General features: G+C 43.5%; 1 protein-coding gene across 16 annotated transcripts in view; it reads right to left on the minus strand.

Annotated features, from left to right (window-relative positions):
• APBA1 (amyloid beta precursor protein binding family A member 1) overlaps positions 1–12,714 on the minus strand; it is an 84,071-nt gene that overhangs the window by 8,702 nt on the left and 62,655 nt on the right. For 7 of the 16 annotated variants that reach the window (XM_083403390.1, XM_083403389.1, XM_083403388.1 and 4 more), the window contains 4 exons: positions 12,230–12,269; positions 6,489–6,634; positions 2,202–2,288; positions 1,327–1,512 (listed from right to left, as the gene is read on the minus strand). In XM_083403390.1, the coding sequence (XP_083259516.1) occupies positions 1,327–1,512; positions 2,202–2,288; positions 6,489–6,634; positions 12,230–12,269 (459 nt within the window). Of the gene's footprint in view, positions 1–1,326; positions 1,513–1,604; positions 1,638–2,201; positions 2,289–4,056; positions 4,090–6,488; positions 6,635–12,229; positions 12,270–12,714 lie in introns of all 16 variants that reach the window. The other 9 variants (XM_083403394.1, XM_083403393.1, XM_083403395.1 and 6 more) reach the window with 3 other exon arrangements.

Raw genomic sequence — 12,714 nt, forward strand, 5'->3', positions numbered from 1 at the left:
TTGGCTCACTAAGGGCCATGAGGTGGGCAAAATATAGTGAGGGCCATCATAAAAATTAGCCTCTTGTTCCTCACTTGCCTAGGGTCTCCTCAAGTACATCACTGCATAAGAGAAAAAGATGATTCCTAATTTGGGTCATACTTGCAATTTGTGTTTCTGGGTCTGCTCTGTATTCTTACCAGTTCTTATTCTCACCAACTCATACCCCAAGAGTAGTCTGGATGGCACCTTCCAAATGTCATGGAACAGGGGTCGGCGAACTACGGCCCAGGGGCTGGATGCGGCCCACCAGGCTCGTAAATCTGGCCTGCGGACCCTGCTGCCCGCTCAGTCAGTCCCTGCACTGGGCTAAATCGCCGTGGCACTTCCTTGAAAAGAAGCCAAGGACGCCTCGCTGCACAGGGACTGACTTCTGCGATGCTGACGCAGCTTCGGATTGGCTGCAGGAAGTTCCCGCAGCCAATCCAAAGCCTCACCGCCTGTGCGCTTAGGTAAACCCGGCACAGCCACGGACGGAGGCCGGCGGGCGGGGGGTCTGAGCCACACCATGGGCATCGTGGTGGGTGTGTCACAGGGCTTCAGCAGGAGCTTGGCGCCCATCTCGGCGCCGCTGCTGGCGGCAAGCTCAGTGGCAGCACTGGAGCAGCTGGAGGGCAAGATGCGTGCCGCCTGCTCGGCGCTCTGCGTGCGCAGCCTGCCTGCCAACCTGGCCTCGGACAATGGGCCGCAGCGTGTGGTGCACACTGCCTGGGAGCTCTGAGGACGGGCCAATGGAGCGGCTGCTGCTCGTCAACAACGCCAGTGAGCGGGCGTCATTGAGATGTGCTCCTGAGTGCATGCAGAGTGTGTTCCTCCTCCAGGTCCGGAGGCAGCTGCGGGACCGGCCTGCAGGTATTTATATTTTTCTAAATATAGTCCGGCCCCCCACAAGGTCTGAGGGACAGCTGACTGGCCCCCTGATCAAAAAGTTTGCTGACCCCTGTCATGGACTATAACTTCAGCCCCAGCCATCATGGCCAATGGTCAGGGATGATGGGAGTTGTGGTCTACCAACATCTGGAGGGCACCACAATGACTGCCTGTCCTGAAAGAAAGGAAGCCTTTGTTCTTCCTCTCTTTGCTCTCTTCCTCTGTTGTCATTGTTTCCATCTCAACCCATATCCAGCTGGGATCATCCGGCTGGTCATTCCAGTCATCAGTCACTGCCCACTCCCAGATGACGGAAGGAGAGCCTTCTCTTGCACTGTGATCAGTAGTGGTTGCATTTGAAAGTGAGAGGAACAACTCTTTGCTCATTTTCAATGCAGAAACAATAAAGCTCCTTACGTCCTCAGATTCAAAGACATGGCAGATCATTTTATACTGTCTCTTCCCATCCTGGGAGGGATGAGATGCCTCCACATTATCCTGGGAATTAGATCTTGGCATTCGCCTGCGAGCCATCAAGACGACGATATTCCCAATATCTGCAATGTAGGAAATGGTCCTCAGAGGATGATCCATCATAGTTTCCTAGAGAAGACAAACCCTTCCATTAGTGTTCTTTAGCACTAACACATAAGAATTTAAAAAAACATTGGCATTCAGTGCACACAAACACTTACGTTTTCCACATTAAAGGGAATTTTCATCACCTCCTAAAAGCAAAGAACAGTAGAAGTTCCCACTTGCAAAATCTCGAATTGCAGCAATGTGAGGTCAGGATATCTATACCTCTTTGCAGAAGGCATAAGCTTGTCTAATTTTGGACTACAGCAATCTAGGAGTACTTTTCAGTTATATTTGTAGCCCTATGCTCCCTCCCCCATAATACTTATTTAAACCTAAAATGCTAGAAGGCGTTTACAAATCTAGCATTTTATTCTTCCTTGTCAAACTGATATTTCTCGGCATAACTTTTATTTTTGACCTTTCTTAGAGTAAGCATCTGCAAAAATATCTAGCTCATAAAAGTGGAGAAATAACCTTTGTGAAATGAATGACAAAAATAAAACAAAACTATGTTGATAGCTCCTTTTATAAAACATTCAGGGTGCAATGATCTTCCTGCCTCACTTCACCCCTTAATAAATGATCTAAAACATGCTACCTTCAGGTTAATGAAAGGAACAAATGCAAATAAATACAGTATATGGGTGATGAATCAATGATGGTAAGACAACACTGTCTTATCTTGATAAAGTGATGGGTATTTGCTGTACCTGAGTGTCTGCATTCAGCACTTTTATTCTCTGCGTTGAGATGAAGAGGTCAACTTCTGTCATGGGCTGAGATTCACCTTCAGCGGCCTGCAATTAAGGCCAGAGTTAATCAGCAACAGCAACAACAAACAAGCATTTGAGGAGAATCCGTGAACAGAACTGTGTTAGATCACAATTCAAAAAAGCCTTAGGACACAGTCATCAGAAGAGCAATGCAACATGTAGCATTAAGATAGCAGAAGCTAATGGTATGCATAGAGGTACAGAAGCTGTCTATAGGGGTACGAAATGTGAGTTACGAGCTCAAGTCAGTACTGCACAAAAGTGTTAATTCCCTACAAATCTCTTGCCCATTATCCCTGTTCCTTTCAGGGGAAGCTAGACTTGCGCTCTTGCACATATCCCTCCTCCTCTTTCCCACACATAGAAAGAAAGTACTGTGATGTTCACTGCCATAACTGGGAGCTCCCTGAGCCTATGAAGTGATGCTTAGTGGGTTCAAGGAGAGCCTGGGTATACACAAACCTCTGGTATTTGTCTTGATTGTTAACTTCCTAATGTTGCAAGACTGTCCTGGACCGGCAGTGGGGGGAACTCTATAATCCCATCTGTTAGAGAAGGAGTAGTCAGCATGGTGCCCTCAAGACGTTATGGGAGTCCAACTCCCATAAGAGCTGCCAGCCAACACAGCCTATAGTCAGGCAGGATGGGAGCTGAAGCCCAACCAGGTCTGGGGTGCACCATGTTGGTTAGCTCTCTATTACAGAGTGGTTATTTAACAGAGTTAAGGAAGATGGCATAGAGAAGAAATGGACAAGGATATATACAGTGACCTTTTCTCAATGGCAGCCTTTTTATATTTGAATAATAATTTTGCATTAGGAAAATTTGGAACTTTTGTATATATCTATTTATAAATTGTATTTAATAAGTGAATGAATGAATAACCTTGCCCTCAGTACCCCAGAAGAATGGGACAAGAGAGGGGAGGGTAAGGTAATGACCCCAAAGTGCCCAGCTCTTCTCTCCTTTGATGATTATACAAATGGGGTCCTCTTATTGTATTCTGAGACAGTCCAAAAACACTCATTTTCACACGTGCCAGTTTACATTTTTTTTCCCACTCATGGGAAGTCACAAAGCCTGCAAAAATGGAAAAAATGGAAAACGAAAACGAAAACACCCAACACACCCCAAAGATCAGAGTCTGTGATGTATAATACAGGAATGTATAATGCAGTTCTGGTAGAAGAGTCCTTGTGGTCACTAGAGGCTAAACAGCTAGGAGCACAATTTCGTACAGTAAAAATTGGCAAAATTTTTAGAAAAGCACCTAAAAATTCCATTTAAATCCCACAATGATATGTATTTAGTAATCTTAGTATAGTATATAATTTTATGTCTATAAAGGTTTGGGTTTTTTTGCATCCAGCAATTTAATAACCTCCATGAAATCAAATGAAACTACCGTTTAAACACAAGCTGAAATGCACAGTTTTAGAAGCATACCATTTGATATATTTAAAACCTTTCTCAGTCAGCTCTATAGTTGGAAGATAGTTTTGGGAAAAGCCTATTTTCCATTTAATTAAACCTTTCCATTACCCTACTTTGCATTACCCTACTAACATGAAATGGCTAATGGTAAACAACAAAGAGTAAACCATGCTACTGGTTATTTGAAAAATGTCAATTTATATGGGGGTTCAAACAAATTGTAAGAAAAGGTTTGCTGGATACAGAATTTTTTAAAATAAAATGTGAAAATCAAAAGTAAGAAATGCAAAAACAAAACAACAAAAAAACAAAAACAAAAAAACAGGAAAAACATCAAGCTGATGAGTTTGTACTGCACCTTCTTTCTGCTTTTGGCTAATTTCTGGGCCATCTGCTTAGCATGTAATAAACAGAGACAGGAGAATAGTTAGAGAGGTACTTTCAGAGACTCCAAGTCAAGTAGGGATCTAGAACATCAGGACTATGACTGCCATCTAGCCAAATTAAGTTCTGCTTCATAATTCAAATTTCACACAGGAGAGTAAAGTTTTATAAAATAACCCTGCACATAGACACCAGTCGAGAGAGGAAGGCAGACAGACAGACAGAAAAAGGAAAACATTTTGTCCAGTAACTTAAAAAAAAAGAAAAAAAAAGACTAGCTGTCTTAAAGGAGAATCTACTGTTGAGAGAAATAATTCTGCTAAAGAGCAAATTCAGCTGTTGCTACTGAATATATATGAAACATCATTTCTTAAATCCACAAGAGAAAAGTAATCCAGTCCTGGCACTCCAATACAGCCAAACTCCATCCAATCCTAAACATGGTACTAGAACTCAATATAAACAAATGAGTCTTCTTTTTGTGGAGGCTGCTTGAAAACATCCTCAGCCAGATGGTTTGCCATGTAGATCCTTGGCCTCCACTTCCAAGGAGAAACAGATGCTCACCCTTCAGGCTGCCCCCTGCTCTACACACACAGAGTCGTTGTCCTCCAGAGGATGTTGCAAGCCACCTCCACTTGGCAGCTGCAACTGTAAACCAGCCTTTGGGCAACTGACAAATGGCTATTCTACTGGAGGGCCACAGGCAAATGAGCTCCTGAGCCCCCACAGCTCCCTGGTGGCAATTGGCATGAGCATGGCAGATTTTTTAAAAAATCGTCCCCCTCCAGATGAGCAGCACTGCTGGGAAATGGTGTGCCTCTGTCAACTCCTATACTGGGTCTTCGATGTGTATGTACTAAAGGATCACACCATATGGAGGATGCCTACGACCAAGACCAACCATCTAGGATTCCAGGTGTTATGCACTGTATGAATGGCTAGCAGCCATTTGGGCCCGCAAGGAGGAGATGTTTTGACACAAAACTGACTTGAAAACTGATCAGAGGGACGTGGCACAAAGCGGCTGTCTCCCAAACCATGCCCATCAACCCTCCACACAGAGGCTTAGGTGCCACACTAACAAAAATATTGAGAATTCATTCCAGATCTTTCACAAAAGTTGATTTTTGTTTGTTTGTGTGGCAGGAATTTTTTCTTGGGGGAGGGGGGTTACATTATTTCAGAATACTAACTGAACAACGATAACATGTGAATGCATGCCAAAAAATTCCAGAAAATCTCAGCAGCTCTACTGCTACAAATGGTCAACACAGAAACCCTGAATGTGGAGCTGAGGCATAATCTAGGAGGAGTGATTGTACAGATGGCTAGAAAGAACACAAAGATGTGGGTCTAGACAGAAGTATTTCTGTTGTGTCCCTTCCATGCTCCTTTGGGGAATGGCCATTCTGAGGCACCAAACAGAAGACTGAACAATCTCAATGAACCAAGCTGGTGCAACCAGTACTGTTGCTGCCCCCCCTGCTGGGCCAGAGGGGAAGGACAAGGTCAGGAACACCCAGCACCCTTGCTGTGAAGGTGGTTAAAGACTTCAATGAACCACTAAGGGGCCAGAACCATCCAGGCCTCCCCAGCCACTCCATGTGCCAGGGGCTGAGGCACAGGGGGAGCAGTGCTCTCAGTTACTGGCACCAGTACAAAGATAACAGTTTTGGCACTTTGTGCTGGATAATACACAGGATGGATTTAAAATACTATTAAAATACATTTTTAAAAATACAAAATATACTGTACGTATCTATACTTCTTATAAATTCTGTGTTTATGTCAGATATCTACCAGAAAATACACAAAATGTCATTTAAAACTTCTTCAATCTTACCAGCACATTTTTGAAAAGGCTGCATAGATTCAACTTAGCACTACTGTATATCAGTATTCTTTTCCTCCCTGCATAGTAAATCCTCAATACCCATTCCATGGTCATCATGTTCGTGTGAGCATTCTTCTTGGGCTTGATCACAATGCAATATATGTTAAAACAGCAAGACGGTGTGTATTCAGTCTCCCAAACCATCCTTCCTTCACCCTCCAACCCACTGCACCCCCCACAGGCCTCTCCAAACTATTCGGAAGTCGGCCTACAGGGCTGAACACTGTGGATGGGTTGGATACTCTGTGCCTAGAATAACGGTAGAAATATTAATTTCCCTCCAGAGACCCCCTCCTTATAAGGATTATGTAATAACGTCCACTGCTGTATGATGTCACCCGCAGAGCATGAAAACAACTTATTGTATATGAAAATATGACCTGGCAAATTTTGGGGTCCAAACACAAATTACTACTAGACTGCATTTCAGAAGGGATTTTAGGCACGCACCATTCCTAGATTCAGCTTTGACTCTTCCATAGAGACAGACAGTAAGAAAGATTCCTCACCTTGATTCGGCTCACAGCTTCCTGAGCCTGCATCATCCTCACATTCTTTGACGGAGTTTTGTCTGAAAGAAGCTGAGTAGAGCCAAGGTAATTGGCAGCAAATATGATTCCATCAATTAAATCTTCAGGATCACAGGGTCCAGGAACTACAGGATGGAAAAATTGAAATACTGAGCAAAATTATGCTGCTAATGGGAAAGAGAGAGAACGCTCCACTGCCAGAAGCAAAGGCTTTGGACTGGTTGAAATTCATCCTGATAGCAAAAGATCAGATACAATGAGAGGAGACAAAGAGCGACCAACCTCTCTGTCACAGAGACACCACTTGATAATCCAACCTGACTCTTACATTTGCTCATTCAGTTGAAACAAAAGTTCACCCTGAAGCAAAATAATCTCAAAGGATTTTTCTCTTTCCTTGTCAGAAAGGCACAAAGCACTGGCTTGGCCCCAACCCCACCTACAACCAGGGTTATATAACATCAGATAGGCTAAAAACAAGGTGCAAAATGACACACAGCTGAAAATGCAGCTTTCTGTGCGTGTGCAGAAGCATACGGGAAGCTAAATTTCTCCTGTGATGAGGACGCATCCAGTCGCCTTTCTGGTGTCAATGAGGCAGCACAGGCTGGGTTTCTCTGCAGCCACCCATTTGCTGAGCAATTATGGCTTTACCAACGGAAGCTCTGCCCAGCTTCTTTGTGGAAGCAATGTCTCCTTTCCCCAGATATCACCTGCGTCTTTCCAAGGGTTTCTCTGCAATAACGAAGGCTAGACACTGATATGTACCCAGCAAAGGCAATCCTAGAAAGAAAACATTAACCTAGACCCACACCCTGCCCCAAATACAGTGGAGACTGGTCCATGCCAGTGAATGCAAAACTGCCCCACCAACCTCAGGCTAGGTCCCCCCTGACCTGCCTTACAACCGGTCCGGGGAGAATCATATTGGTGTTGCCCTTGTAGAACACAGGAGGAGGAGGAGGGGAAACTAAAATTAATTGGCTCTCGCTCCACTTAGCAGAGGGACTTCTTACCTACAAGTCCCAGCAGCTGCCCCTGACCAAATAGCTCTCAACTCAGGAGATCCTAAAAGGTATCCATAACCTGTTAAAAAACTACCTTAGCCTTAACTCAGCTTAGCTGGACTAACTACAAGTCTATGACTAGCTCCTAAAATTATTTGACAGATGATTTGTTTTTTTGTGTTAAATTAAATCAAGGGCATCCTGATCAAATTTGCAGATGACACCAAACTGGGAGGGGTGGCTAACATCCCAGAGGACAGAATCACACTTCAAAATGACCTTGACAGATTAGAGAACTGGGCCAAAACAAACAAGATGAATTTTAACAGGGAGAAATGTAAAGTATTGCACTTGGGCAAAAAAAATGAGAGGCACAAATACAAGATGGGTGACACCTGGCTTGAGAGCAGTACATGTGAAAAGGATCTAGGAGTCTTGGTTGACCACAAACTTGACATGAGCCAACAGTGTGACGCGGCAGCTAAAAAAGCCAATGCAATTCTGGGCTGCATCAATAGGAGTATAGCATCTAGATCAAGGGAAGTTATAGTGCCACTGTATTCTGCTCTGGTCAGACCTCACCTGGAGTACTGTGTCCAGTTCTGGGCACCACAGTTCAAGAAGGACACTGACAAACTGGAACGTGTCCAGAGGAGGGCAACCAAAATGGTCAAAGGCCTCGAAACGATGCCTTATGAGGAACGGCCAAGGGAGCTGGGCATGTTTAGCCTGGAGAAGAGGAGGTTAAGGGGTGATGTGATAGCCATGTTCAAATATATAAAAGGATGTCACATAGAGGAGGGAGAAAGGTTGTTTTCTGCTGCTCCAGAGAAGTGGACACGGAGCAATGGATCCAAACTACAAGAAAGAAGATTCCACCTCAACATTAGGAAGAACTTCCTGACAGTAAGAGCTGTTCGACAGTGGAATTTGCTGCCAAGGAGTGTGGTGGAGTCTCCTTCTTTGGAGGTCTTTAAGCAGAGGCTTGACAACCATATGTCAGGAGTGGTCTGATGGTGTTTCCTGCTTGGCAGGGGGTTGGACTCGATGGCCCTTGTGGTCTCTTCCAACTCTATGATTCTATGATTCTATGAACTGGCTTGTTCCTACAAAGTACATACAGTTTTGCACATGACAGCAATGCAGTGTACTTATACCCTCCTTTGGACAGAATATTCCAGCTTAGCCATATAGTCCTTGTGCAGGGAAGACAAAATACACCAGTCTGGCTAACAAATGACACAGCTTGATCTGCAGGCCAATGAGATCTTCTTTGCTTCCACTGCCCCCAGAGGAGAAAAGGGTACATTATAACTCAAATATGAGAAGAATCAAAAGAAAGGATATGCATGTGTGTGAGAGATAACTGTGGGACTTCTGTATTCACTTTCTACTTTAGGTGTTCCCACTGCCAATAACCCAGTGTTACAAGCTGTGCAGAAGTACAGGCGCAAATAGAGAAAACAAATGTTATCATTGTTCTCTCCCATGCAGGTTTCGGATTCTAGCCTTTTCTGGCATTCCAAGCCAGATGATCTTCAACACAATACAACTTCTCTCTTTGAGAATAGATTTACAATTAGGTTGAGCACTCTAAATCATAGTCTACTTTTTTTTGAAAACTAAAAAGCAGGTTTGGAAAAGCTCGGCATAACAAATGATAGGCTCAAGGACATCTTTGAAAGCAGGAATTCAAATTGGAAACCTGGCTTATTGTAAATCATGCTTGTGCTTTAAATGTTCAACGCCCTTGCTCAGATTGTATGAATCATAGAACTGTAGAGTTGGAAGGGACCCAAGGGTCATCTAGTCCAACCCTCTGCAATGCAGGAATCTCAGCTGAAACCTCCAAGGAAGGAGGGTCCATAACTTCCCGAGGGAGACAATTCAACTATCAAACAGCTCTTACAGTCAGAAAATTCTTCCTGTTTAGTTGGAATTTCCTCCTTGTGATTTGAAGCCATTGATTCGAGCCCTACCCTTCAGAGCAGGAGAAAACAAGCTTGTTCCCTCTTCTATGTGACAGCCCTTGAGATAGTGGAAGATGGCTCTCATATCTCCTCCCAGTCTCTTTTCCAGGCTAAACATACCCAGCTCCTTCAAGCGCTCCTCGTAGGGCTTAGTTTCCAGACCCTTGACCATCTTGGTTGCCCTCCTCTGCACACCTTCCAGCTTGTCAACATCCTTCTTAAATTGTGGTGCCCAGAATTGGACACAGTATTCTAGGTGTGGTCTGAGCAAGACAGAATAGAGTGGGACTATTACTTCCCTGGATCTCAGCACTAGACTTCTGTTGATGCAGCCTAGAATAGCATTAGTTTTTTTGCTGCTACTTCACACTGTTGACATGTTAAGCTTGTGGTCCACCAAAATCCCTAGATCCTTTTCACATGTATGGCTAGTAAGCCAGGTGTCCCCCATCCTATATTTGTGTATCTGGTTCTTTCTGTCCAGTGCAGAGCCTTACATTTGACCTTACTGAAATTTATTTTGTTAGTTTGGGCCCACTTCTCCAACCTGTTAAGGTCATTTTAAATTTTGATTCTGTCTTCTGCAGAATTAGCCACCCCTCCCAGTTTGGCGTTATCTGCAAATTTGATGAGCATCCCCTCAATTCCTTCATCCAAGTCATTTATAAAAGCATTGAACAACAACGGACCTAGGACAGAACCCTGTGGCACCCCCCCCCCCCACTTCTTGCCAGGATGGCGAGGAATCATGAATGAGTACTCTTTGAGTTCTGTCAGTTAACCAGCTACAAATCCAACCAAAAATCTTAAAAAATGATTTATGCTGAAAAATGTAAAAGCATAGAGTGTGTAATAGATAATTCCACAATACAAGAAGGATTTGTGGGGGTTGAGACAAAACACTGTCAACTGAAAAACAACAACCATCAATAAACAAATTAGTATTCAATAAAACATAATTTTAATGATGCAATCCGTTAACCAATTCAGCTGCATGCACACAATTATAAATAGTCCATAACTTAGTCCAATACTATCCATGTTTCCAGTGGGTTTAATGGGATTTATTTGTTGCTAAGGATGTTATAGGTCTGCAACCTAAGGCAATTTAATGTTCACAGAGGATATATCTTCGGGCAATAGTAGAGACATCAGAATATAAAGAATAATGTTCTGAACAAAAGTCAGAATTGAACAGTGTTGGACTAAGACTGATCCAACCTCCACTAAGCCAAGAATCTTACACCAGGGGCAGACACTCTCCACCTAATCTACCTCACAGGGTTTTTGAGGGTGTGAGAAGACCCAGGTACGCTCTCCTAAGCTCTTTGGAGGAAAGATAGGATATAAATGTAATAACTAAATAAATGTTAATGTACCTAAACCAGGGGTGGGCTAACCTGTTGTTGGACATCAAGTTCTATCAACCCCAATCAGCATGGCCAACAGTCAGGGAAGATGGGCACAATATTTGGAGGGCCAAAGGTTAGTCAACCTTTGGTTAAACAAAATACAAATTTATGTACTCATTAAGTAGTTTACTGGTTACTGGTTTACTGGTTGTGCAACCGAAGGCTAATATTCAGGTGACCATTAACATCGGCATATAAAAGCCCCCAGAGAGCTTGTTCGCACAAGACATTAGGACAGAATCGAGCATATAGTCAAAAGCATGCAGACAACATTATTGTCACTATTCGTTTTAACTGTGATTATTAATATTCACAAACAAAACTGCCTGAAAATGCTTTTAGGCCCCAATCCATGTTGGACACAGTGCACCAACACAAGCATGTTAGCAAACTGGATGTATTAACCCCAAATCCAAGTGGTGTCCTGGCCCTTCCAGAAGGGCTCCCAGTGGAGGGAGGGACGAAGAGCCATTTCTGCTTATTTCCCCTCCCTCCTTGCAGTTTCCAGCACAGCAAAACAATTGAGCCCTTCAAAACAGCCTGGTGTGTCGAAGGGGGTACAGGAAGCTTGGAGCAGGGAGGGGAAGAGGAAGAAATTGGCAAAATGTGGTCTCGCCTTGTCTTCCATTAGCAGATGCCCTCACTGAATTGAATGCCCTTCCATGACTGAAAAGCTGCCCAGGGGATGTAAGCTGAGGGTCATTGGGTCATCTTCCTCTGGCTGAATTTGGCCTGGAAGCAACGAGAAGCTGAACCCAATGCAAGGCTTAAAAGAGGAGGTGGGGTTTCTCTTAGAGGTGGCCCACATGGACCAAGGTAGACATGAGTCTGACCATGGCGTACAAGGATTTTACTTTACGAAATAGCAGCCCTAGGACTACAGCATGGGAGAAGACACTTTTTTTAAAAAAAGAACTTCACCCATGCCATTGTCCCTACATGGAGGACTCTGAATTATCATTGTCATCCAGACAGACATCAATGAGGGCTTTTCTCCTGAGGCAAATATCAGTTGCAGTGTGTAGGGAGAGATCCAGTTTGTGACTACAGTAGGAGCAAAAGGAACAAGCTACGCTAGAACCTTCTCCCTGGTGTGCCCGGGTTGTCTTTCTTAAACTTGCAAGTTTTGTTTCTAACGTGACAAAGCCCCTCCACTGAGTGCTGGCAAAAGCAGTAGAGGACCTACATTCTGCTCTGTGTGCAGAGAACAAGCACTTGAGAAAGTTACTAAACAGATTGTGTGAATGGATTAACACCTGTTTTTAACTCACATTGCACTTATATGAAAAGGTTTTAAAACTTAAAGAGAGAGAGAGATTTTGATAGCTTACCTTCAACATAGGTTGGGAAAGAAGCCAAGCTTTTTCTTGACTGTAATTAAGACAAACAGGATATCAAACTAAGCTAAGCATGCTGACGTATGCATTAAAAAGCCTTTCATGCAGAACTGGCAAAGTTATTCATCACACACTGACAGTTGTTACCCGATCTCTGTGGACAGCCTAGTAAGAAATATGTATACATATTTCAAAGGATCGGTTAATTATTAAGAAGTTATCCTAGAGTGTAGTCTAGACCATTAGCATCAATAAAGCATTTCCAGGCTGCCTTTCCTACGAATGACAGATTTTTAAAGTTCCAAAGATGTCACAAACATTTATCATGTCGTGAACAGGAAAAAAAAACTAAAGAGCTCTAGACTCTGGCAATGTCTTCAGGGTCTTAGGCTTACATTTATGTGAAAGAACTTCTTAGTAATCTCGCTCATTGCTGAAGTTTAGATAAACTGGTAGTTTTAAGGTAAAAATTAATCCAC

Source organism: Podarcis tiliguerta (assembly GCF_965153285.1).
Source record: "Podarcis tiliguerta genome assembly, chromosome: 11".
Lineage (NCBI taxonomy): Eukaryota > Metazoa > Chordata > Lepidosauria > Squamata > Lacertidae > Podarcis > Podarcis tiliguerta.